The sequence below is a fragment of the Misgurnus anguillicaudatus genome, chromosome 19, assembly GCF_027580225.2.
Source record: "Misgurnus anguillicaudatus chromosome 19, ASM2758022v2, whole genome shotgun sequence".
NCBI lineage: Eukaryota > Metazoa > Chordata > Actinopteri > Cypriniformes > Cobitidae > Misgurnus > Misgurnus anguillicaudatus.
This window is the reverse complement of record NC_073355.2, coordinates 30,147,047-30,174,320: the sequence shown is the minus strand read 5'-3', so window position 1 is coordinate 30,174,320 and position 27,274 is coordinate 30,147,047. Positions and strand designations below refer to the sequence as shown.

Here is a 27,274-nt window from a genome sequence, read left to right as displayed (position 1 = left end):
AAACTTTTTCCGCGTGCGGCCCCCTTGTGTACGGTGCATTCCTTCGCGGCCCCCCCAAAGAAAATTTATGACAAAAACTGTTCTAAAATGTAACATTTTAATTAAACAAAACACATTAAGTTATACAAAGTAGTGCTGTTGGTTAGTAGCCTTATTTTTTTAGGTTTAATTACACAGAATTCATGATAAATTAATGTATTTTATATAATGTCATAAAACTGGGGCCCCCCTGGCACAATCTCGCGGCCCCCCTGGGGGCCCTGGACTCCAGTTTGAGAACCACTGTTTTAGACACACCTTAAACTTATATTACATCTTGTAAAAATTGACATATGTGACCTTTAATATTTACCATCCCCCAGTTTGTAAAGTTTAAAACCAGCATTTCACGGAAAGTCGTGCTTTAGCTTTTATTACTTTAGCTTTTTTCGGTCTTTTTCTTAAAACATGCACACATTTCTATAAATAGTTTGTCGTGTCTGTGGCACGACTTTCTTTTTTGTTTCATTTTATGTACTGTTTTCTCATAGTTTTTTCCTATTTTCTTATCATTGTCACGTGGGGTTGGGGTTAGAATACTTTCTGTTACATTTTTAAACATCCTAACACAAACCCCAATTCTAACCCCAACTGCAGACGAGAATAGTTTTAAAAGTGGAAGAAAAACGTGTAGAAACTAATACATTAAAGTACATCCTAACCTAAACCCCAAATCTAACCCAAACCGCAAGCGACAATGATTTAAAAATAGGAAAAAATGAGAAAACAATACATAAAATGACACGAAAAAGAAAGTCGTGCCACGAAAACGAAAAACTATTTATAGAAATTTGTGTCACGCAAAAGAAATTTGTGCTCAAGGCATGAAAAAAGTGGAATTTCGTGCCATGGACACGAATAAATTAATAAAATTTTGCGTAACTATAACACAACTTTTCGTAAAGATCTTGTTGCGTTCATATCACCCTGTCACAGTGAACGACCCGTCACAGGGTCAGTTTGTTAAAAGTTTATGGAAAAGATACGAAATGTTAAATAAATTAATGTTGAAAGAGGTTCTTGTTGTGTGAACTAATCAAATGAATGTATTTTTTAGAGTAAGTTTGTTTTTTTCAGTACAAACAATAAAGCCATTAAAATGTTGAATACATTTTTTAGGAGTAAAAATCTAAGAAATATTCAAATTGATTAAATTACAGACTTTCTATTGAAGGTTTCCAACAAAATGAACATTTTACTGTTAGGAAATCATTAGATATAAAAATCTATTTTTTGTTTTACCACTCTAATGGCATACATATTGTCCGTAACAGGGTGGTTCAAGAAAGGCTACCTTGCCTTAAAAACATGATATTAATATATGTTTTCTTGAAGGATTAGCATATTGTTCAAGTTGTAGGTTATTTAAAAAATAGTTTTTTCTTAATGAAAATTTTAAATCGGAAATGGCATCCGTTTCGTAGATTGACTCGCAAATCAAATCAAAATGAGAAATCTTCAAGTTAAATTCATTAAAGGCCAAGTGATTTAGACTACACTGTCAACACACATGTACTGTGCAGCTCTGTTCTCTTTTACTGTATGTCAATTATTTCAGGTTTTATTTTTACTAAGGACATTGAGTCAGTAAGAGCAGCCCTGTGAGCAATAAAGCGTTTCACTGAGATGGAACGTGAAATTAAAATCTCAATCTCACCCTGTGAATGCTCTTAAACCAAAGCAATGTCCTTAACTCTCTGCACAGCCAATCATATGAATCATTCAACCTGCTGTTCTGAGAGACAGATTTTCACACCATGAAATGTCACGCTGACCATTTGCTCTATCACTTTTAGAAACGACCTCCTAATATCGTGTCACACCGTCCCCAGCATCACTAAAATCTGTGTCAGTATGTGCATGTGTGAGTGACAGACATGACGCCTAATGTGTACTTTATCACTTTTAACTATTTGTGCAAGAATTAGGATTTGAACATTTGAATTAAAACTGTTATTACTATAATTTAGCAATATCACAGATCGTGCTATGTTCTGAATGCCAGCATGGCTGTAATTTGACCTCATGTTGCTTCCCATTGTCTCACCTTAGACTGAATAGGCATTTTTGTTAAGTCATTATTTTAGTATGCTATAAAAGACTATTAAATCAATTATGTATGATTTTGCACAAAACCAAAGGGATACATTTCACATTTTCAAGAAGAGGCTTTTTTAAAGATTTTTGATGATTATTCAGTTCAAACCCAGAGAAAATATTTTACTCATTGTGGATAGATAGATAGTTAATTTGTGTCACATATTTTCAGGTAGCCTTGAGACTCTGTCTATTCTTGTACTTTATGTACAGTCGGTAAACAATACAAAATGTACTGAAGCATCCTTCAGTAGTTAGTTTTACTTTAGCAATGGATTTCTTGAGCCGCATATTGTCTTGCATTTTTAGCAGCTTTGCTTCGGCAATTAAGGTCTAGCTAAACAAGCGTCGTACAGTATTTTTCATTGTTGTGTTTGGGTGTACTGTGTGTACATTAGTCACTTGAAAAAATTTGCAAATGTCAGATCAAGTACTTTAACAATTCTATTTCGTCTATATTTTCCTATAAATCGCAATAATATTAACTTGTTTTCATGATTCCTTTTAAAAATAAACCATAGTCACAGTTTCCTGGAAACCTCAGCCACAGAAATAAGCACATTGACATATGTTTTTTTTCCTTTTTATATATTTCCATAGCAACTGGATACCAAGAACATCTTGTCTTAATACCACAGCATGTAATAATAGTCTTTGTGTGTGTCTATCTGTCAGTACAGTATCATCTCACCATATTTGAAAGCTAATACTGTCAAAACAATTGGCTGTTGTGACATTAACAGTTGTGGGTATTTGAATGTACTGGTTGGGAGAGATATGCCCACTAAACACACACAGTTCATGCACATTGTAAAACGAGTTTGCCTTTATAATATGATGTAAAAGTAAAATAGTGAGTAGTTGTTGTGTTAATGATCTCACTGCATGTTTTAACAGCTGCGTTCCACAAACATCCAAATCCCCTGAAGAACAATAAATCAAGTTAGGCTAAATCTTTTAACTACATTTATGTGTCCATTCAAACATAATGTAAAGCTATAGATAAATTTATAAAACATAAAGGATAAATTATATATAATATTTAATGTTGTCAACAAAATTTCAATTCAGTGAGAAATGCTAAGGAACTAAATAGGTAGCTGAAGCAAAATATTATCAACAATTAGATTTTTATTATTATTATTATTATTATTTTAATCTCCTTTTTGTTCTTATTTGTTGAAGCGTTCTTTTAGTGTAAAAAATATTTTGAAGGGAAATGTTTCAATACAAAGCCAAATGCTTTGATAGACTTACCTAAAGGATTATTAGGAACACCTGCTCAATTTCTCATTAATGCAATTATCAACCAGTCACATGGCAGTTGCTTCAATGCATTTAGGGGTGTGGTCCTAGTCAAGACAATCTCCTGAACTCCCAAACTGAATGTCAGAATGCGAAAGAAAGGTGATTTAAGCTATTTTGAGCTGTATTTTGGTTGTTGGTGCCAGACGGGCCGGTCTGAGTATTTCACAATCTGCTCAGTTACTGGGATTTTCACGCACAACCATTTCTAGGGTTTACAAAGAATGGTGTGAAAAGGGAAAAACATTCAGTATGCGGCAGTCCTGTGGGCGAAAATGCATTGTTGATGCTAGAGGTCAGAGGAGAATGGGTCGACTGATTCAAGCTGATAGATGAGCAACTTTGACTGAAATAACCACTCGTTACATCCGAGGTATGCAGCAAAGCATTTGTGAAGCCACAACCCGCACAACCTTGAGGCAGATGGGCTACAACAGCAGAAGACCCCACCGGGTACCACTCATCTCCACTACAAATAGAAAAAAGAGGCTACAATTTGCACAAGCTCACCAAAATTTGACAGTTAAAAATTGGAAGAATGTTGCCTGGTCTGATGAGTCTCGATTTCTGTTGAGACATTCAAATGATAAAGTCAGAATTTGGCGTAAACAGAATGAGAACATCATGCCTTGTTACCACTGTGCAGGCTGGTGGTGTAATGGTGTGTGGGATGTTTTCTTGGCACACTTTAGGCCCCTTAGTGCCAATTGGGCATCGTCTAATTGCCACGGCCTACCTGAGCATTGTTTCTGACCATGTCCATCCCTTTATGACCACCATGTACCCATCCTCTGATGGCTACTTCCAGGAGGATAATGCCCCCACAGTCACCTGATCCCAACCCAATAGAGCATCTTTGGGATGTGGTGGACGGGAGCTTCGTGCCCTGGATGTGCATCCCACAAATCTCTATCAACTGCAAGATGCTATCCTATCAATATGGGCCAACATTTCTAAAGAATGCTTTCAGCACCTTGTTGAATCAATGCCACATAGAATTAAGGCAGTTCTGAATGCGAAAGGGGGTCAAACACAGTATTAGTATGGTGTTCCTAATAATCCTTTAGGTGAGTGTAGTTTTAGTTTTTATATTTTTTTAATATAGTGCTCATGTAGCTCAATGGTAGAGCATGGCAAGCGTAATGGTTTCAAACCCAGAGAACACACCAAAAAAGTCAGTGGCGGCTCGTGACTGCTCCTCTGAGGAGGGCAAATTCAAAGTTTGTTTTCGGGGGGTCCTTGTGAGTCATGTGCATCACATGTTTTGTCAAAATAAGTGCCTGTTGCACACGCGCCAAAACCGTTTATGATAAAAGAGACGCTCACATTCACAAAATACACGCAAGACACTCCCTTAACAGTAAACTCTGATTACGCATTAGATTATGTGAGTATCTGGCAAACACAAACGTCTCTTTTATCATAAACCCTTTAGACACATCTGCAGCAGGCACTTATTTTGACAAGACATGTAATGCACATAGGTTCACTCGACGCACAGAAGACATATTTTGAAATTATGTACCACACACACGACGGGCTACATACATGTTGTGACGAACTTTGCATCGAGCGCAAGTCCCCGGCCGCCACTGAAAAAAGAATACCTTGTAATGCACTGCTTTTTTGATAAAAGTGTCTGCCAATTGCATAAATGCAATTATACAACAGTTCTTTCTGGTTCTCGAATCTGATTGGCTAAGAGCTATACGATATTGTACTGATAACGGCACTGTAACCGCTTCACCTTTCGTATTATTCCGCCACCTAGTGAATGGAGGTCCTAAGCAGGCTCATCTCTGAATGGAAAAACACAGACGCGCTGTTTGAATCACTCTCCGTGCGTCTCATTAGTTTACTAGCTCATAAATCAGTCTGTGAATCCCCAATCGGAAGTTATTATTCCTTCAAAGATCAGCGCTCTTGTATGTTACGTTAAAGTTAATGGGAGAAATGTCTTGTCATATCGTGTGGACGATTAACACTTGGAAAGAGGAATATAAACACTCGTTTTTTTCTGGAGCTATATCTTTTATCAGAACGGGAAAACACCGTGGAACTGCAGGTAAGCCCCGCAGCTTTTAAATGTGGACATTGATCATTTACTGTATCGTGACGTGACTATTAAAACATGTTATGAGAGATCGCCACTGGTATATTTATAAGCAGCATGCAAAAACATCTCTCTGACACTTATAAAAAACCGTTTTGTATAGTACTGACAAGAACAAAGTTTAATAATAATAATCGAGTGCTCGTATCGCGTTAAGAATAAATGAGAAAGCAATAGTAACGTTATACAAGTAGTTTTATTAACTTTTACCTCGCGCCAAAACAATAACAAACACAAAAGACACTAAATATGAATAAAAAAACAAGTACTAGTTTGATCATGACACCAAATACTGCTGATTTGATCTCATTTTGACGATCATAAACAAACAAGGCCAACATGAGAGCCGGGGAATCCCTTTCAGAGATGTAGCCCAGAGAGGGCGGTGGTCAGCGGGGCGAGTGAACACTGATGTCCGCTCATGCTTTGGTTCTCATTCGTACCGAATCTCACTAAGCAAACGTTCAAACAGGCGCTATCTTTACTAATCGACTGCAGATTTAAATATAATACAGATACATTCTCGACTGAACTAATCTTAAAACTACACTTTGTGACCAAGAAACGGTAATATAAAGAAACGGCTTTTCCGTCCATTGAGTTGTTATGAGCTTCAAAGCAGCCGAAAGTTTCACCTGTCATTCTGGCCGCCCTCAAATCCGTGGCGGAAGAAGTAGTTCTCAAACAAAGAGGCTTTTAAAATAACTCCGTTGTTGTTTTCTAGTTTTCGTTTTTCAAACGTGTGCCGTCGAACTGTTGTATAAAAGCAATATCGCTCTCGGAGTCGTGTGATATAGCTCTATATCATCACGGCTGTGATTGCCTCCGGCACTCGGCCTGCGGCCTCGTGCCTCTGGCCTAATCACAGCCGTGATGATATAGAGCTATATCACACTCCTACTCGAGAGATATTGCTTAAATATTGTTAGATGTACAGCATATCCAACCACAGGTCAGCTTTCCAAAATTATAGTACAAATAATTTTTTAAATTAGGACAAATTTTATTTAAATGTGACCCTGAACCACAAAACCAGTCATAAGTCGTAGGGATTGCAATATTTATTAATTTATCAATTAATATGTGTTGTGTTGCTAAGGACTTTAAAGGCGATTTTCTAAAAAAAATGTGCACCCTCAGAATTGCACCCTAAATTTTAAAAGATTGACCCTTATGACTGGTTTTGTGGTCCAAGGAATGGAATGCATATGCATGAGCTAAAGCCTGAATAGTTTTTGTGCCGCCACAGGTTCTGTCTAAAATAATAAAAACAGGTGTTTTTTATACTGCAATGTTTGAATTTGGCCTTTTTTGGGCTTGATGTGGCTCTGCAGGATGATAATAGCATGCTTTTGTTTTTACTTCTAGAGTAACACGCAACATTCCTACTACCTTATCTGATACCATAGACAGATTTCAATCTGTGATAAACACTAAACATGGTCAGACAAGAGCACATACAAATTGATCTGAATATTTATATATCAGTTTATTCCTGCACAGGCAACATCAGGGTCATGGGTTCCACCGCAAACTAATAAACTGCACCTTGAATGTACCTAATGCACACATGTAAACAAGCTAAAAAAAAGCTAAAAGCACCTGTGTTAAAAGCATTTGCCCACAGTCAGTTAAGTGTATGAAATACGATCCCCCAAAACCTTTTATTTGCTCATTTGGGAACATAAATTGCTTCAGTCTCTATTACAGTCATTTATCGGTTTGTTCTTTAAATGAGTAGCACAGACACAGGCTCTCCCTGCGGGGTGTGTTGTGTAAAGTGGTTTATGTTGAGACCAGCGGATCAGGGATCACTTCATTTCGTTTCTGCAACCTATTGATTCTTCCACAAAGAAAGAGAAAATAGAGATGGAGTGAACAATTGAACAGATGGATGGATGAAATATATTGTGGGAGACATTAATTAGGGTGATGTGTAATATCATGTAATATGATACTGGTCACTTGCATGTTTTGCCTTGTTTAGTGATGGATTTCCATAAGGGTGTAATTATCAAAATGGGATAGATCACAAAAAAAGGAAAATGTTGTCATCATTTACTCACCCACCAGTATAAGTTTTTGTCTTCTGAACAAGGTTGAGTTTTGGGGTGAACTATCCCTTTAATCTATTAAATGATTGACCGAATGGAGTGTGGGATGACTGGAACAATATCAATTTTGTGTTTAAAGAGAGGAGTATTAGGTCATTTTATAGTGATTTATTGTATTGGGAGTTGTTCAATTGTAACCAATTGACTGATGGGTGTGTGGGCTGCCAGCTTGCGGTCCAATTAGTTAAGATTGATATATTTAGAAGGAGCCTTAGGCCACCATAAGACTCTACTGTATAACATATAGTACACAGACACCCACAGTCAATCTTATATAATCTCTCCCCCTGCACAACTTAGGTGAAACGAATAACACGTTGCCATGGAAACTGTACACAGTTCCTTTAGTTTTTAACCAGTGATCCAAAGCATTAGGAGTAAAACAGGAAGCCTATAATTAGCATGTTAATGAGTCTTACTAAAAGAGAGAGAGAGAGAGAGAGAGAGAGAGAGAGGGAGGGAGAGAAACAGCACTGTAAAAAATCCATCTCCAAAATGTTCTCACAACAAAGCAATAAAGTAACACGAACAAAGATTTTCGTAGGGGGTGTCAGTCTATTATTTTGTGTATATTGAATAGGACTAGTCTGTACATGTTGTTAACAATGTTACATTATGTTACTGGATTTATTTATGCTGTTCTTTTTCAGCCCATTTTTATTAGTTGCATATAAATAGCACGCAGTGTTAAGTCGTGCAATATATACGTCAAATTCCAATTTTGCATGCATATAATATGGCAGTCCTTCTCGTTTACGTAATACAACACATATTTTTATGTCATTTCATGTATTGGTATCTCTTTTTTTTAGTTTTTTTTTTTTAAACAGGAAGGACCGCCGTATTATATGCACGCAAAATTGGAATTTGAAATATATATTGCACGACTTTACACTGCGTGCTATTATAAAATTATATAATTATAGACCAGTTCAAATGATGTAAACAACTCTGGTCCAAAAACAATTCCTGTTACAGTTTGTTACAGTTATTTTTTTATTTTACATATATTATTATCTTTAAGATGTTTGTTTAACTTCAGTTAATTCAGGTTTATATGTTCTGTTGGTTTATTTTATCCCAATGTTTATCTAGTGTTAAAAAACGGAAACAGGAAGTGCTTCTGGACCAGTGTTGTTTACGTCTCTTGAACTGGTCTATAAAAATGGGCCAAACCCAAGCAACAATGGTTTAAAAAATCAAAACCCAATTGAGAAACCAATGCATAAAATGACATGAAAGATGCACAATATTAAGTGAACGGGAAGGACTGCGGTATCATATGCACACAAAATTGGAATTTGTCGTATGTATAGAGTAGGGCTGCGCGATTTTGGTAATTTTTCCCATTGCGGTTATTGATGCTAATATTGCGATTTGCGGTTGCGATTATAATCAATGGTATCATGGATCAACTTGATGGGTTTTAAGGAAAATCCACACACACTTTAGTGATAATGCTAAAATGTGTATTTGTAAAACTAGAAATGTTTTCGAATTGCCACGTGATGTAGCAACTGCTCAGTGTCAGTAATCCTAAATCCAAAATACCGCCATACAACAGACGTAGTTTTTTTAAGCTAACAGATCACTGTCAACCTCCTCTGCATCCATCTTCACTCTGGTATTTCCACGCTGCGCACACACAAGTGACGACGCACACCACACACGTGCATGCCACACATGCACTGCCTTTTTTGTTCGTTTTCTTTCTTTTTTTAAACAGCAAGAAAAATCATCAAACTGTTATCAGAAAGTTTGTGTTAACAAGTCCACACATTGATTTATTTATTATAATTGCAACATTTTGCTGTCATATAATCGCACAGGCTGACATTGCGATTGCGATGCGATTAATTGTGCTGCACTAGTATAGAGGGTATGCAGTGACGTCACTTTTTCACGTGACCACCCCGGAACTCACCCTGTTGAGTGGCAAACGTTCAACAAAATGTCTGGTTTTCATAGCGGCTGCTTTGAAAATGCCAGTAAAACTGACTATTATCAGCTTAAATTGAATTTAGTTGGACTTGATAGCAGAGTACCTGTGGTCTGTGGACGTTGACATAAACGATCAATTTACTTCTCCTTTCGGTGTTTTTTGGCAGTCTGTAAAACGATAGCTTTGAATTCTTGTTAATCTGTTAGTACAGTCTATCGCACAACAGCTGTTTCCCATTTAGACGCGTTTCCTCTTTGTTTTTTAGCTGATTTCACGCTGTACACAAATGCTGTCGCGCTCTCTTTTGCCACTCAGTGGGCGTAACCGCAGTCATTTTCACTGAAGGTGATGTCACGTGCATATCCTCTATTGCATGACTTTTCACACTGCGTGCTATTTATACGCACTTCATGAGAATGGGTTGTGCTGTTAGTGTTATCTGCCGCCTTCATGATGTTAGTGAATGGTCTGAATTTACTACTACTATTTTTGACAACAAAATGTTTCTTGTTATATAAGAAAATATTAATGGTTAAATTTTATTTCTTCTGTGTGTCTGTGTTTGGTGTGTACAGACAGTAACTTCCTGCTGGGCAATGCACAGGGGAATCGAGGCTACCCCATTGTGTACTGTTCAGATGGCTTCTGTGACCTCACTGGGTTTTCGCGCACCGAGGTGATGAAGAAGACGTGCACGTGTCACTTCCTGCATGGACAGGAAACAAGTGAGAGAGTGACCCAACAGGTGGAGAAAACTTTGGAAGGACAGAGAGAGTTCCAGACAGAAGTGCGGTATTATAGGAAGAATGGTAAAGAAATGTTTTTAGTTAACCACCGATCAACGGCCAACACAAAGCAGTGCTTTATTAAATTTGACAAAATGAAACTGGGTGAAGTAGAAATTTTATAATGTACTCACTGTCATATTTCATAACGTGAAAGTAAATGGTGACCAATATCATGCAGGTACTGAAGGAAAAATAGCAATTCCCAAACGTTCATTTATGTGTCAGCTTGGTCGCATTCTGCTTAGAATTGCTTTTATTTGAAATAAGAAAAAGTTATTTGTATTCATGTGACACATACTCAACACTGCACTATGAAGTTACTCAGCGACCTGTTAATTAAAAAGCAGACTGATGGCATTTAAAAGCATTCATGGTTTACCTTTTTGACTCTAGGAACCCCATTCTGGTGTCTGCTGGATATCGTGCCTATTAAAAATGAAAAAGGAGAAGTGGTTCTTTTTCTCTTGTCCTTTAAAAATATCACTGACACATATGGCAAATCACGTCCCAGCTCCAACACAGAAGGTATGTGAGCCGATTGTTATGATCTTTTTGCAGATTTAACATATGTTATTTTAATGGTTTATGTGTTTTTATATCAAAATGTTGTGCTATTGTGTCAGATGATGGATCTCAAAGCAGGAAGTCCGATCGAACCCATCTGAGTCAAGCTCGTGAAACAGGCCGTAGCGTTCTGTACCACCTAACCTGTCAGTTCACCAATAGAAGCAAAAGGAAACTACCAAATGTAAGTACATATGAAACAGATAATAAATAGTATTTAAAATGCCTGTACATATGCTTAGGATTCAATACTAAAAAAGGTAGGGCTGGACTTCAAATCGTCCATCGAGAATTGATTGGATTGTTGGAAGTTTGGTCATGTTGCTATTCTAATCGCTGCAATCTTTTCCCTAAAATTTGCACTTTTGATTAAAGATTATGAGGGCACATGAATTAAAAAAAATAAATTGTATACAAATACCACAATATTACAAAAAAGTAAGTTTTTAATTTCAATTTCATTGTGACTTTAATAAGCTAATAGGATATTTTAAAAACCTTTAATAAGTTGGCATTTTAGATTAAGTCATCTGTGTTGATATTCCATTGATGCATAACACAGCTTTTTCTCTGACCTGCCAACATTCATCTAACTTAATATTATTTTAGCTCTGCCATTTCACAGCAAATGTTAAATGTTCCTGCACGTTCTCTAAATGTCTCACACGTTTTTCAGATGTTTTTTCTGAATGCTACAGGTGCAGAGTGAGTGAGCATTCATATCTACAGCACTTGAAATGCAATAGTAAACGTGAATCAAACACCTTTTGATTTATTGCAGGTGTCTTTAGGGTAAATGACTAGGCAGACATTTAAGCAGGAGCACATCTTCAAGCATACACTTGTTTAAATGCCAAGCAAGCGATGTGTGACATCACAGCAGTCACTTCCAAAACTCCATTCAGCTTTAGAAATCTGCTGTTTTTGTGAAGATGCTGGAAAGTTTTAGATCAGTGACTTCTGTTCTCTTTTGGTGTTCATGCGGTTGCAAATCACAACTATTTTTTTTTCTTATTTTTGGCAGCATGTTTTTTCACAGCCGACGCTACCAGAATACAAGGTGGCTTCGGTTCAGAAGTCCCGTTTCATCTTGCTTCATTACAGCGTGTGCAAAGCATTGTGGGATTGGTTGATCCTACTCGCAACATTCTACGTTGCCGTAACCGTCCCCTACAACGTCTGCTTCTCTGGCCCTGACAACAGTGAACCTGACAACCCAGACTGTAACTCCGCCTCCAGAACCACCCTCGTCAGCGACATAGCTGTGGAGATGCTCTTCATCCTTGGTATGTGCCACAATTTGTTACAATTGACAGTACTAAAGCTATGTTTGATCCATGGGGAATTGAACCTATGCTCTTGTATTTGCAAGCATTTTACCAGTTGAGCTACTGTGTGTGAATTGTGTTCCTTTTCCTTTCCATTTCTTTCTGTTTTTGCTTCATTTCCACTTCTTGTGATGTTCCATTTTTAAATCGTGTTAACTTGTAAGCAGCTGTTAGAGTTCAAAACATGTTAGTGAGGTGATAATCACACCCACATCTTTTACTCACACCACCTTTTTAAAAAGATTTTTGTGCACGCACACACACGCTCTCCTGGTGTAATGTGGATTTTGTACAAGCCGAAATGTCTTTTCGGTAATAAGGTACAGACGCCCCACTGTGACAGTAATTTAATAAATGCAATGCCCCACACAGATGTAAAAAAACTGGTTGATGGGACTAAATGTACCATGTAATCATTATTAAGGATTACGAGGGAGAGGAGGCATGAATATTTATGAAAGTCCAGTACTTCATTACAACAATGAGCATGTTTTCAATATTCATATGCATGGTCAATATTTGTGTTTGGTTTCGAATCAGCCCGTTTATGAACATTAATCTGGCCAAGTGTGTGTGCGTGTATATATATATTATATATTCTAGAAGATGTTTTGTGAATTTCCTACTGTAAATATGAGTTGATTTTTTTATTTTTTTGCACCCTCAGATTCCAGATTTACATTATTTATTCAACTTTCAGATTATATATATAAATCTCAATTTCATAAAATTTACCCTTATAACTGGTTTTGTGGTCCAGGGTCACATATGTGAGTCTGTCTGTGAAATCCAGGCTAAAGTCTGGATAATGAGATTAGAAGCATTACATTTTTATTTCACTCATTGATTTCACTTTAATTTGAACCTTTGACATGATCTTATTAAAGATATCAAGGTTATTCACTATTCTTTACATTATGTAAGATGATTTATTTTATGTAAAAAACACTAAATAGCATAGGATATTTGTACAGCAAAATGGCTATATACGAATATTGCATGTGTTAGCTGAATACTTACATTGTTGATTATTTCCATAGACATCATCCTGAATTTTCGAACCACCTACGTTGGGCCCGCAGGTCAGGTGGTTTATGATTGTCGCTCCATCTGTCTGCACTATTGTACAACCTGGTTCATCCTGGATCTCATTGCTGCATTGCCATTTGACCTGCTCTATTTATTCAACATCTCAGTGGTGAGTTATTTTAAAGCTTTAAATACACAATTCAGTTTTCTCATATGGCAAAATATATTTCAAAATATACAAAAAATGGTAAAAAATATGTTTGTTGAAATATATTTTGGAATACGTTTACAAAAATATATTTTTCACTGATATATTTTTTGACCATTTTTTGTATATTTTTAAATATATTTTAAAAGTAAATAAATTTTAAAGCATTAAAAATATATTTAGCTCTCCAAGAAAATATATTTACATCGCACTGGAAAAAACCTTACAAAAGTTTTAAAAAGTTTAAAATTAAATATATGTTCGACTTCAAAAACAGACTTGTAGCATATATTTAGGCAAAAAATACTTTTTTTCATATAAGATTAAATTTAGAAATGTATTTGTTGCCCTTGCAATACATTTTGAAATATATGTTGACATATGAAGGTTAAAGGCACACTCCACTTTTTTTTGAAAATGAGCTCATTTTCCAGCCCCCCTAGAGTTAAACATTTAATTTTTACAGTTTTATCCATTCTGCCGATCTCCAGGTCTGGCGCTACCACTTTTAACATAGCTTAGCATAGTTCATTGAATCTGATTAGACCATTAGCATCGCACTCATAAATGACCAAAGAGTTTCTATGTTTTTCCTATTTGGAACTTGACTCTTCTGTAGTTACATCGTGTACTAAGACCGACAGAAAAATAAAAGTTGTGATTTTCTAGGCGGATATGGAACTATTCTCTCATTCTGGCGTAATAATCAAGGACTTTGCTGCAGTAACATGGCTGCAGGAGACGAAATAATAGGGCCGAAAATAGTCCCCTGCTATTGAAAGATACTAAAGGGACTATTTTCAGCTCCTGCGTAATATCATTGTAACTCCTGCAGCCATGTTACAGCAGCAAAGTCCTTGATTATTATGCCGGAATGAGAGTATAGAGGAGTCAAGTAAAAAAAAAACTTAGTTATATATTAGTTATATATATATATATAACTTTTTTTTGAGCGCAATGCTAATGGTCTAATCAGATTCAATGGATTATGCTAAGCTATGCTAAAAGTGGTACCGCCAGACCTGGAGATAAGCTGAGTAAATTCCAAAACGGTAAGAATAAAATGTTTAACTCTAGGAGAGCTGGAAAATGAGCATATTTTCAAAAAAAGTGTCCCCTTAAAACTAAATATATTTCCAAATTCAAAAATATATTCAATTGAGCATAACATTCTACAAATTGTATTTAGCACATATTTAAAATATATTCTTGGCCAGCGAAAATTTATTTTTTTGCCGTATGGGTTGTTAGAAAAAGTGTTGGTAAGTGTTCATTTTGGACCCAGCGCGTGTGTGTTTTACAGACCTCCCTCGTCCACCTTCTGAAAACAGTGCGTCTGTTGCGTCTCCTGCGATTGCTGCAGAAGCTGGATGGATATTCTCAGTACAGCGCTGTGGTTCTTACTTTGCTAATGTCTGTGTTTGCCCTGCTGGCACACTGGCTGGCCTGCGTTTGGTATGTCATCGGCCGCCAAGAGCTTGCCAGCAATGATCCCCTAACCTGGGACATTGGTGAGTAGTCTGTTACTTTCTTCAAAGCGTAGCTCTCAACATGAAAATGAGGAAATTGCAGTTACATTGAGGCCTATTTCCTTTGTTACATCATTTGCCAGTGAATTGGGTGCTAAAACAGTGCCAATATTGACAGCTTACTTTATCGATCAATTTCTGCAATTCAGATCTGCCCATTGTTAGCTTCTCTCATATGAAAATTAAACTTAGGTGACCTAATTTGTTCCTCTCTTTTCCTGTTGTTTTTTTTAGGTTGGCTGCAAGAGTTGGGAAAGCGTCTGGAGACTCCATACACCAATGGTACAGTTGGTGGGCCGTCGTTACGCAGCGCCTACATCGCTTCGCTGTACTTCACATTGAGCAGTCTGACTAGCGTTGGATTCGGAAATGTCTGTGCCAACACAGACGCTGAGAAGATCTTCTCCATCTGCACCATGCTTATCGGGGGTGTGTTTAACAGCTCATATTTCAGACCTAATGTATAATTAGCTTGTTTTTGGAAAGTTTGGTACCTATTTGACATAATTGTGTGTCTCATTTAGAATAGTTTGGTTTCCAATTTAAACATGTAAAGTAGAACATATTGTTCACTGAGATGATTCAAACGGTTTAATTATATATGACATTAGTTACCACCATTGTTCCCTCTAAGCTTTGTGTTTCTCATGTCCCACGCAGAGAAACGTTCAGTGCAGAAGGCAGACTCAGAAATAATATGAATTAGATACAGATTTGTGAGGCTAAATTCTCATAATCTAATTATGAGATTATGAGCAGCGAAGGTTGATTTCACATTGATTTCAATCATTGTCATGACTCAAGTCTGTGTTAAAGATATCAAGGTTGTATTTTCACATAATGTTCTTTACATTATGTAGGATGATTTTAATCACAAAAAAATGACTTTAGCTGGGATTTCACAAGCAGTTCTTTTGAGCAGGGCTAAATGTACAGGTAGCATTATTTTATCAGATAGAGATTTCAAGTTTATAGTGGCACATACGTTAGCCCACAAGGATATGTATTGTCATTATTATTATATATATTTTGGCTCTGTAATGTTATGTAACATCATCTTATCATCTCGCACAGCGCTGATGCATGCGGTTGTGTTTGGAAACGTGACAGCCATCATCCAGCGCATGTACTCTCGCCGGTCTCTCTATCACACGCGCATGAAGGATCTGAAAGATTTCATCCGTGTGCACCGTCTGCCCCAGCAGCTGAAACAGCGCATGCTGGAGTATTTCCAGACCACCTGGTCTGTCAACAATGGCATCAATGCCAATGAGGTGAGACCCTTCAAATGGCATGTAATGCAATGATGGCTTTTGAACTTTTGAGACTGTGCAACACTGAATTATTTAAACAGTGAGATGATAGTTGCTTTATTGTAGATTAATTGCATACAAAATAAAAGTATATATATATATATATATATATATATATATATATATATATATATATATATATATATATATATATATATATATATATATATATATATATATATATATATATATATATATATATATATATATATATATATATATATATATATATAAATTCTATTTGATATATACATTTTAAAAAATTATATATAAATAAAAAATTCTGAAATTAATATATTTTGCAAAACAATCACTTTCATTTTGTATACGATTAATCGCGATTAATCTTTGCCCAGAACTAATAAAAACATTTGTGAATTGTAACAAAATGTTGTAAACTGTGTGGAGTAAACACAAAAACAGTTTAAACATGCCTGGTTTCTGCTGATCTAGCTGGTGTTTCAACACCACTAGCTGAGAAGTGCCAAAACCCCCAGTGAACCTGACCAGATATTACACTGTTTTCTGGCTAATGTTTTAGTTGAATAAAGCGCATGTTATCACAAAACATAAAGAATCAGTACTGACATTACTATACTTCTGTAATAAAAGCCCTAATCACAGTGGGATAACATACTACTATTATCAGATGAAGGACAATCCATATGCACAAATCTGGGTCACATCTTTCAATGGAATAATTATAGCGCTGCACGACTACACTAATACTGAACACCGTCATTATTAGGTCAGGGCAGCAATCATAATTGAATGGCCCACAATGAAAAGACCCATATCTGATTACAACAGATGAGAGAAGATCTTAGGTGTGTGGGATAAACAAGCGACAAGTGTGTCATGCTTCTAATGTATTCAGTGATTGAGAAACACTGAAAACACTTCAGGCGATTCACAGGAACTCTTACACCCTTCAGACTACAAGTTGCTGGTATTGCATTTTTAGATCATATTGAGAGAAATCATTCTGATAACTCAAAGAGGGATTACCTCATCAAAAATGTGCATATTTCTTCATTTAAAGGTTATGAAACCTCTGTAACACCATGACACTTTTTTAATGTTAATTTATGTATTTATTTAGTATTTCCTTTGGAAAAATGAAACATGATTATAGTATTGGCATATGGAGCAGAGAAAGTTTTTCAAAGGGATTTGTGTTTCACTCTACATAACTAAAGTAATTTTTGTGATTTATTGATTTCTGCATAAAATCATTCTACTTAAAGAACATTCGGTGAAAATATAACCATGATATCTTTAATATCTGTGTCTAACAAAAGTTTCGCCAACAAGATAATCTTCACAGATGAACACAACTTTTATGAAAGTCTAAATTTGTTTGTTTTTTATTTCTAGTAAATGCATTAACTTGTTGGACAAATTGTGTAAGTCATGGACGTCTGAAATAAATGTGGGTAGGTGATTCTCACGAAATCCAGATTTAGAAGGTGTCCAGCATCAGATTTTTTTTAAAAAAAACCTTGAAGACAATTTTTTTAGATTAAGGTCTGAACTTACAATAATCATTATTTTTGGATGATTTAAAAATGATTCCCCATAGAATTATTTACATTTTTTTGATTATCATTATCAAAAATGATCATTACCGCAATGATATTACATTAAATATATGCATTTACAAAGTCATGTTTCGGTAATGAGAACTAAAAAGTTGTCTAGGTACTATGACGAACAAAATTTCAACTTTTATCTGGAGAGAAAAAATAAGAACTGCTCACCTGGTAGCCATCTTGAGTGTTACAGTCAATTATGTCCCTTCCAACAATTTTTTTTAAATGTTAGTTCCTTCAGGGCTTAAAATTGTTGCGGAGGATGAGAAAATTATATTCCTTATTATTGTCTTTACATTTACCAATGATCATCAAATTTCTTTTCTTTACTGTAAATGTTTATAGTATAACATGCACTGAAGCTTTTTATTTTTAGATTTTTTAATTATAAATGTTTTCATGTCAAAGAACCCAAAGCCAGTCATGGACACGTGGAGGTAATGAAAATTTTCCCCTTAAATGTGGAAAAAACAACAAAATTGGTTTGTATGATGTCATTTGAAATCATGTGCAAAATAGTACGTGAAGAGATCTTTGTAACTGTATGCTTCTTATTTTGATACTTTTATTTAATCAAAATGTTAAATGACACCTCATAAGTCTAATTTCGCGAGAATCACCCAGGTGGGTCCAAAACTTTTCTGGAGTAGATGCCATTTTCTTGTGCCTTTAATGAAACAATTGCTTTTATAGCCTAAAAGCTTTGTTTACCTTGCATGCGAAAGTAGTAAAAACACAAAATGGAGTTTAATTTATATGGACTCTAAGGAAATCCATTTAAATGGATTTGAGGAAGCAGCAGTATGGAAGTCAAGGCTGCAGCAAAAAAGGTGGAGTTTATTTTAGGACATTCCTCAAGGGAAATGGATCTGACTGACATGGCACTGACAAGTAAACAGACATGCGCTAAATTAGAGAAAAAGTAGGTGGATCCAATATCATTGGTCTTGCCCACCCACATATAATAGTTCCGACGCCCATGGTGTAAGTGTCATAAACCATTGTTAAACACAGATCTTTTGTAATAATCCAAAAGTCTATGGAAAAACGGTAATGGGATTTTTGGCGAAATAACCAGTGTCCCGCTAACTTCCTTGTTGGCCTACAAAAATATGTCAACCCTGTGGCACTGACTATATTATGCCGAGTACACACCAAAAATTTTTTTTACATCTTATAAGATTTTCAAAATGTGATAGACCACAAACATGAGAATAAAAAATCCTAGATTTAACCGTTTTGCTCCTATAGTGTGTGGTGTGCCATGATCTGTCAAAGAGAGCACAACACACACAAACAGATTTTCAACCAGAGTCTCGACTGTGAACACAAGAAATCTCGCAAAATCTCGCAAGACTTCAGAATAAGCATGGCGGACGATATGCAGGAAGAAATTTCAATTATAGTGTTTGGAATGATTTTCACAGAAAATTCAAGGAAAAATGAAAAGGGTTTTGATGAAGTCGTGGAGACAGCGGGAAAATTGTATGTAGAAGTTCACTTTGCATTAACTTCACTTTGTGCTGCACCATGACTGCTTCCGTCTTCCATCATCTCGCTTCCTGATTGGATATGGTTTCATTTCACGTGATAATCTCAAGAGCGAGTGCGTTCGTCCTCGGGGTTCCCCCCCACACATCAGGATTTCTGATCGTAAATATTAAACATGTTTAATATTTACGATTCGCGATCGGGCGGCTCCGACGTTCTTCTGATCAGGTTCAGACACTCTTACACACCTCATACCAATGGAAAATCTGCTGAGATAATCTGTAGAACCGTCAAGAAAATCGCGGGGAAATCTGCCCAAAATCAGCCCGATTATCTTTTGGTGTGTACCTAGCATTAGTTTACGAGACTTTTCCCTGGTAATCACAGACAGGGTCACATGTTCTTTTACTTCCTGGCATCATGGGTAATGTAGTCTATCTGTTTTCTCATTTGTTTTTAGCTTTTACATGACTTCCCAGACGAGCTCCGAGCAGATATCGCCATGCATTTGAACAAAGATATTCTGCAGCTTCCACTTTTCTCCTCAGCCAGTAGGGGGTGTCTGCGTTCCCTATCTTTGCACATTAAGACCTCGTTCTGTGCGCCTGGCGAGTATCTTATTCGCCATGGAGACGCCTTGCATGCTCAGCACTTCGTCTGCTCGGGGTCTCTGGAGGTGCTGAAGGACGGCATGGTGCTCGCTATACTGGGTATGTTCTTTTAATGCTGTCAGACAAGACTCTAATTCCAACAAACTTCCTAAAGACAAAGTAGATCTAACAATATTGGTCTTTCCAATCAATATTTTAAAGTAGTTATAGTCAGTACCAACTGCTGTGGTTGTCTTCAACTCAGACGGTAAAACAGAGAAAATGGTAGTGTGAGTTTAAATAGTAGATTAAGGGTGTAGTGTGTTTTTAGCGGCATCTAGCAGTGATATTGCACATTGCAACCAACCTCAATTTCGAAACACTCTGTAGAACAGTTTGTCCGTTTAGGGCTACTGTAGAAACATGGCGCCGACTTCCATGTAAGGAGACTCGTGGTGTATGTAGATAAAACGTCTCATTCTTAGGTAATAAAAACAAAACAGTTTATTATGTAAGGTGTTTATACACCACTGATAATATAGTTATGTATATTAAATTGCATTTCTGTCAAGAGATCCTTATAAAAGTTACACAATGAACCTTTAATTAAGGCGATGCACTCAGTTGTGTTTTCTGTGGTTTGTTCTTAGTACATTTAGTACAAGCTGTATTGTGTGGACAGCCAACAAGGGGTTGACATACATGCACCTATATGATGGTTTCTGTGTAGGTAAAGGAGATCTCATTGGTGCAGACCTGCCTGGGAAAGATCAGGTGATCAAAGCTAATGCAGATGTGAAGGCTCTGACCTACTGTGACCTACAGTACATCAGTGTAAGAGCTCTTCAGGAGGTTCTTGAGCTCTACCCAGAATACAGCAGCCGCTTCAATGAAGACATACACCACAACCTCACCTACAACCTTAGAGAGGTAAAGTACTTGTATATGGATATATAAACTGTATGAGGAGCTCAGATGCAAAGCCGCTAAATCTGTCAAAAATGAGATAATGATATTAAACCACTGCTCTCAGCACGTATTATATCTTCATGAAATATCTTCACTTCGAAGCTCCCGCATCAGAAATTCCACTTTGTTGGCAGAATTCGCTCAGAGTCAATTTTTCGGCAAAGACCCCTAAGTGCACGGAAGATGAATTCAATGAACGACGACACGAGAAATTACAGTGGATCACATTGAGACTTAAGTCCTTTGTGATTACTTGGTAACCTGAGTACTACCCGAATGTGGCAGTTACATGTATCACAGCGCCCCCTATTGTGTGGTTCAGTTTCTTTGTTTTTACATTCTGACTTTCATCTTTTGCAATGTTTCTAGTTGCATCTTTAGTGATTTTGCATATGTTTACAATGTCTTTTATCCAACGAAGTGGATTTTTTAGAAGTAATGGTTTTTGCTAAAAAGATAATCAAATTAGTTAAATACCAATGAAATGACTAAAGTGACACTTGTGTGAAAATAAGGCATTTCAATTACTGACTAATAACTTTTTATTGCCAGAGTTGGGAAAAGTTACTTTTAAAAGTAATGCATTACAATATTAAGTTACTCTAAAAAAAAAGTAAGTAATTGTGTTACTTTGCATGGAAAGTAATGCTTACACTACTTTTTAGTTACTTTTACATTACTTTTTCTTGACTGAGGTTTGATCTCTTTCAGGCCTTGCAGGTGTTTTTTTATGACTGAAAAGTTCTGCATTCAGAAATTGCACATTTCATCACAAAAATGTTAAGTTCTGGCCTGCCATTTTAGTTTCTGACTCAAACTGTTCCCACACAGGCGTGTACACATAGAGTGCATAATGTAACAACATTTAGTTTACCGTAATTCAGTACATAATTTTTTTTATCAAATTAATGAAACTAAAAAAGTAACTTGCATTACTTTTTTGATAAAGTAACTGTGTACATTTAAAAAGTAATGCGTTACTTTACTCGTTACTTCAGAAAAGTAATGTTATTACGTAATGCACGTTACTTGTAATGCGTTACCCTCAACACTATTTATTGCCATTAAATTGAAATTCCTGAACCAAAACATAAGAGCCCGATAAAAATGCTCATTTACAAGAAAGATCGATCAGGAAACAAAATAAAAGAAATAGATTAATGCACTGTAAGTTGCTTTGGAAAAACGCATCTGCCCAATGCATACATTTAATGTAAATGTAGACATACTATATACCAGTGGTCTCCAACATGGTGCCCGCGGGCACTAGGTTGCCCACACAGAGTATGTGAGTTGCCAGCCTTAGCACATTCTATTAATAGCCTCAATTTTATTATTTATTTATTACATATTTTTATATATGCTTGTCTTCTTTTATGTATGTTACTATTTTAAACAATGATAAAATATAAGTACATAAGTTTTATCCATTGTGGTAGCCCTTGCTCACAAAAAGGTTGGAGACCCCATATACTTTTTACATACTCCAAATGTTCAATACAAGATACAAAAAATGTGCGTGTTGTTTTTTTGTAGTGTATACTTGCATCCTTTTTGAACTTCAATAATTGCAGTACTAAAGATTTTCTTATTGTTTCATAACAGGGCCAGGCCAGATTCACTCGCTCAGCCCGACTCCCACAGGTAACACAACAGGACACCTTTTAGAGTCCTATCCATTATTTTGATGTTTTTGTTCTTTAAATCTATTTGCCTCACTCACACAAATGCACCAGCATACACATATTGATGAAAAAGCCACGTTACATAAGCTCCCAATTAATAATGTCACTCTGATCTGCCGCCACTGTGTATGTGAGACGACAGAGCTGGCAGACGGACGCTCATCTGGATGTGTCTGTAACAGGTGAATTAGCAATCTGTTCGTGGCACTGACCCTAATATCTGAACGCCGTGCCAGCTGTCCTAATGATCAGAACGATAACACATGCATATAAGAACACCAAATCACTGAAGAACATAATGAGACAGAACAATGACTCATTAACGATATTAAGTGTTTTTATATTGCACAAGCAGAGAGATGAGGCAACAGGTCTCAATTGCCGGGTTTCCATCAAAACATGAAGCGAATCTTTTTAAAATTTGCAAAAAAAAGAAATGTGAATTAGGTGCGTTTCCATCAAGTTGTTTGAGCAAATGAAGGTGTTATTGATAATCTAGAAACCAACAGTAACCAAAAAAAGGGACTGGAAAATGGAGACAGGACTGCATGTAGTCACGATGGGGCAAGTTATTAGTTTAATAGCAGTGCCGCTTGTAATTGCCAAACTGTATGCTGTGCACAGAAGAGGGAATGTAGCATTTTGATGAAGACATAAGCAGCAAGGACATTGCGACAATGTCGAGCCCCATATACTGTATGGGAAAGACAACGTCAGAGAATACAGCTAGATTGTCAGTCACGTCGGTTTAATGGTTTCCATTTCCCATTATTTGCATTTACTATTTTTCGCATAAATCTAAAACCACCTCAAGCAAGCATAAAAACTTTTTTGCGAATTTTTAATCTAAATTTGTTGTTTCCATGATGCGATACTTCAAAATGCGTACAAAATCATGGTGATGGAAACATGGCTAATGAGACCGCAAAGCAACCCAAAATATATGTAATGCTCAGAGGTTGCTTTGAGGGTTTATCTGAGTTATGCATTTGTCTTTGTGTTTCTCTTAAAATTAATATATATCAAAAGACACACGAGTCAATTGTTAATGTAAAGTAAGAGTATATTGCAGTAAGAATAATGTGCATGCTTCAGATCATTTGCCACTAGAAAAAAATGTATGAGCAATACAGACTTTGATATTTTGGCAAATCTGAGCACAGTTTGACGCATATGATTGGAAAATCCAGAAATGTTTAAATCAAAGTGGCTTTAACTGAGCAAAATTTCCTTTCTTCTCCCTCTCTCCAGGAACGCTTTGACGATTCAAAAGTGCCGTTCATTGTGGAAGACCAAGAAGAGGAGCCCGGACAGGATCTGGGCAGAAAACCTCTGCTCTCTGGGTTGGGTGGTCCTTCATCACAGTCTAATCTGAGCGCCATGTTGGGCGAGGAGTTTCGACACATCGGCATGCTCCGTCTGTGCAAATCCCCCATTCAAAGCTCCCGGGTACAAAGCCCCTCCCAACAGATGGCACTCAACGAGGACTTGTCTCTTGGTACTCTATCTGCCCCTAGAATAGAAAAGAGCACCTGCCATAGGCCAGCCAAACTTCTCATCCCTGCCCTGAACTGTGTCAGCCCACTGGACCTGAGCCCCAGGTAATAAGAAACTAGAACTCATTAGGTTATTTTTACACTTATGTTCTTTGCTGTTGCTATTTGCAGTGACACTTCCTCTTTAAGAAATCTATATTTACACAATGCTGTGAAAGTACTTTATAATGCACAGTCAACCCCAGCAAGTCTTGTTGGTATTGGGGGGCAGATATTGATTATTGAAGAACCATTGTCCTTATATCCCTTATGTAGGGTTGTTGACGGCATCGAAGACGACGAACATGCGTTTCACTTCAATGTTGAGCATAGCGAACTGTCTCCTAACACAGATGTCAAAGGTAAGACTAGTACATTATGATTTTGATGCAATGCTGATATATGGTTTTTGACTGAACATACAATATGTGTATAAATAAGGGTGTAGTTTATGTAAGTTTTTCATCCTTTTAGACCCATTTCAGGTGGGCGCAAACCTGTTGCTTGAGACAGAGGAAGTCAGGCAGAGTCTCCGTCAACTCAACGCAGAGGTATGTGGTCATGAAAAATCCCAAAATGTCCTTTGAAAAGTATAGGGGTGCATCCTGGCCAAATTCGCCTATTGACCTACTAATCGTTCCCATACCGATCGGCACACATACTGACAAAATGTATAACTTAAATGGACTATAAGTTACTTTGAATGAAAGCATCTGCTAAATGTAAATGTACAATATTTGATTTGATCCTATTTTCTCTTTGCAGATGAACCACCTGAACCAGGAAGTGTCCTCACTGACCAAGGAGCTTCATGAAATGATGCAGTTTCTACATAACCACGTGACTCCATCTCACTTCACTTCCTCATTCACGCCCTTCAGCTCTTTTAACTGTCACACGTCGTCCAGCTGCACAAACGTGGGGTCGTCCACCGCTGATTGGTCCTCTCGGCTGGGCTACAGCACATCTGCTGGTGCATGTTTACAAGCGGAGACCTCCATAAGAGATTCTTTAGGATCCAGCCACGTGTGCATTTGCGGTAGAAGCCACGCCCAGGAAAGAGGCTCTGTCTTGGGACAGGAATTAGATACAGAATTCCTCCATCAAGCGCCCTCAACCTACTCCCATTTTTCTTGCTGCTCTGACCAGGAAAGGGTTGCTACCTTGGGTGTAGAGAGTCAGTCGATCCCCTGTCAGACTTCTAGGACCACACCCAACTCACCTTATCTAAGACATCAGACCCTTCATACTGGTGAGTCTCTCCTGGGCTTGGCTTCAGCTTTTCCTGACAGTGGATTGGTTCCTCAGGTTAGAAGTGGAGGTTCAACTATTACTCCTAGCAACACGTTGCCTGTCTGTACCTACAGCATCCAGAGTCAATCTCATCCTTCCCTGAGCATACAGTTGACCTCTGATCTAACTTGCCAGCATTCCAGGGCTTCCACGCCGATCCATTCATCCGTTACGCCAATCGGCCCATCACAGCCTCTCACAGCTGTCAGTTCACTAACGCATGCTGGGATTTGTAGTACAAACTTGCTGCTTTTTCCCACAGGACCCAGACAGAATGATCTGGTGGGGTCAAGTCCTGTTCACACACATGAGAACATCTTATTGTCCAGTGGAGAAACGGAAAAACCTGGACCTGCTGAGGAGTGACTTGACTATTGGAATCTTGAGTAAGGATAAGGATTCAGGGAAAGGAGCTCAAAAGTGCTGGAAACAGGAGTGATGCATGTATGAGCTAGTTTATCTCTTTTTCTACTGCATGGTTACTGCCTTCATTAAGGTTAAATGCAGTGCATCATGGGATCTCTGTTTTGGGTTCCTCTAAGTGTGTCTGACATGTTTTCTTGTAAATGCACATTTTTTATCAGGCTCTTATGTTTAGGTTCAGTAATTTCACTTTAATGGCAATGCAAAGGTTTTAGTTGTTAAATGTCACTTTAGTCATTTCTTTGGTGTTTAACTAATCCGACTTTCTTTCGCGGCAAAACCCTCTAAGTACATACAAAAATCTCTACACACAAATCTTCACTGTTCTTGAACAAAAGTAAAAGGCTCAAAAATTCAATAAATATCCAACACTCTAAAAATGCAAGGTTATTTTCTGGGTATTTTGTAACCCATTCTGGGTTGTAATTTAACCCATGACGGGTTGTTTAATCTATTATTTAATTAAATATAAAAATGTGTGTTAACCTCATGACGCACACTAATTCGTGGGTGGGAGGACGTCACTGTTATAGCCTATAGTCTATATAGCCTACTGTCTACAAACATTAATAATATGAATATTGCTATACATCGTTTAAAAGGTCAATGGGTTTAGCGCTGTTGTTGAGATTCAGATGCTCTAGGATCATAAATGTAGTATTTTGTGACAGAAGTCCAGATGACAACATGCAAAAACAAACAGGACTTCTTACCTTTGTGTTGATATAATGATCCCGAGTCGAATCCAGTCTGCTTCAGATAAGTGAATAACCCATGAAAACCGTGTAATGTAATACATCCAAGACCATTTTTGTCCACAAATGCGTATAATCCGTGAAATATAGATTTATTGTTTACATCAGATTTCGCATGAACGTCTTGAAATAGAATATAATATACAATCTGAGAAGCATTTACGTCGTAACACTGTATATGAGATTACACCGGTAAACACATGAGCCCGCCTTCAAAGTTTGTTTTAAAAAGTAGGGCGGTAGTATAATACATATTATCCAAATAGCGCCGTCGTCCCTTTTTGGACCCAACTCTGGGTTGAAAATAACTCAGCATTTTTAGAGTGTACTATATTCAGTAAACCTCATTTAACGTATGCGCGTCATCGTTCATTAAATTTTTCTTCTGTGCACTTAGAGGACTTTGCAGGAAAATCATTGTGGCATAAAATGAAAATTATTCACTCTCATGTTGTTATAAACCTGTATAGGTTTCTTTTTTCTGATGAACACGAAGGAAGATATTTTTGAGGAATGTTTTTAAAGGGATAGTTCACTTTGAAATGAAAATTCTGCCATCATTTACTCATTCT

General features: G+C 37.0%; 1 protein-coding gene across 1 annotated transcript in view; it reads left to right on the top strand.

Moving 5' to 3' along the window:
• The window catches only part of kcnh4a (potassium voltage-gated channel, subfamily H (eag-related), member 4a), a 31,889-nt gene extending 4,615 nt beyond the window's left edge, over nt 1–27,274 (top strand). Inside the window, exons 2-16 of the mRNA XM_055194247.2 lie at nt 10,186–10,419; nt 10,792–10,923; nt 11,022–11,146; nt 11,987–12,248; nt 13,331–13,488; nt 14,831–15,038; nt 15,291–15,485; nt 16,131–16,330; nt 19,913–20,162; nt 20,773–20,972; nt 22,617–22,655; nt 23,948–24,297; nt 24,508–24,593; nt 24,706–24,782; nt 24,997–27,274. Of these exons, the coding sequence (XP_055050222.2) occupies nt 10,186–10,419; nt 10,792–10,923; nt 11,022–11,146; nt 11,987–12,248; nt 13,331–13,488; nt 14,831–15,038; nt 15,291–15,485; nt 16,131–16,330; nt 19,913–20,162; nt 20,773–20,972; nt 22,617–22,655; nt 23,948–24,297; nt 24,508–24,593; nt 24,706–24,782; nt 24,997–25,890 (3,410 nt within the window). The 3' untranslated portion in view covers nt 25,891–27,274. The remainder of the gene's footprint in view (nt 1–10,185; nt 10,420–10,791; nt 10,924–11,021; nt 11,147–11,986; nt 12,249–13,330; nt 13,489–14,830; nt 15,039–15,290; nt 15,486–16,130; nt 16,331–19,912; nt 20,163–20,772; nt 20,973–22,616; nt 22,656–23,947; nt 24,298–24,507; nt 24,594–24,705; nt 24,783–24,996) is intronic.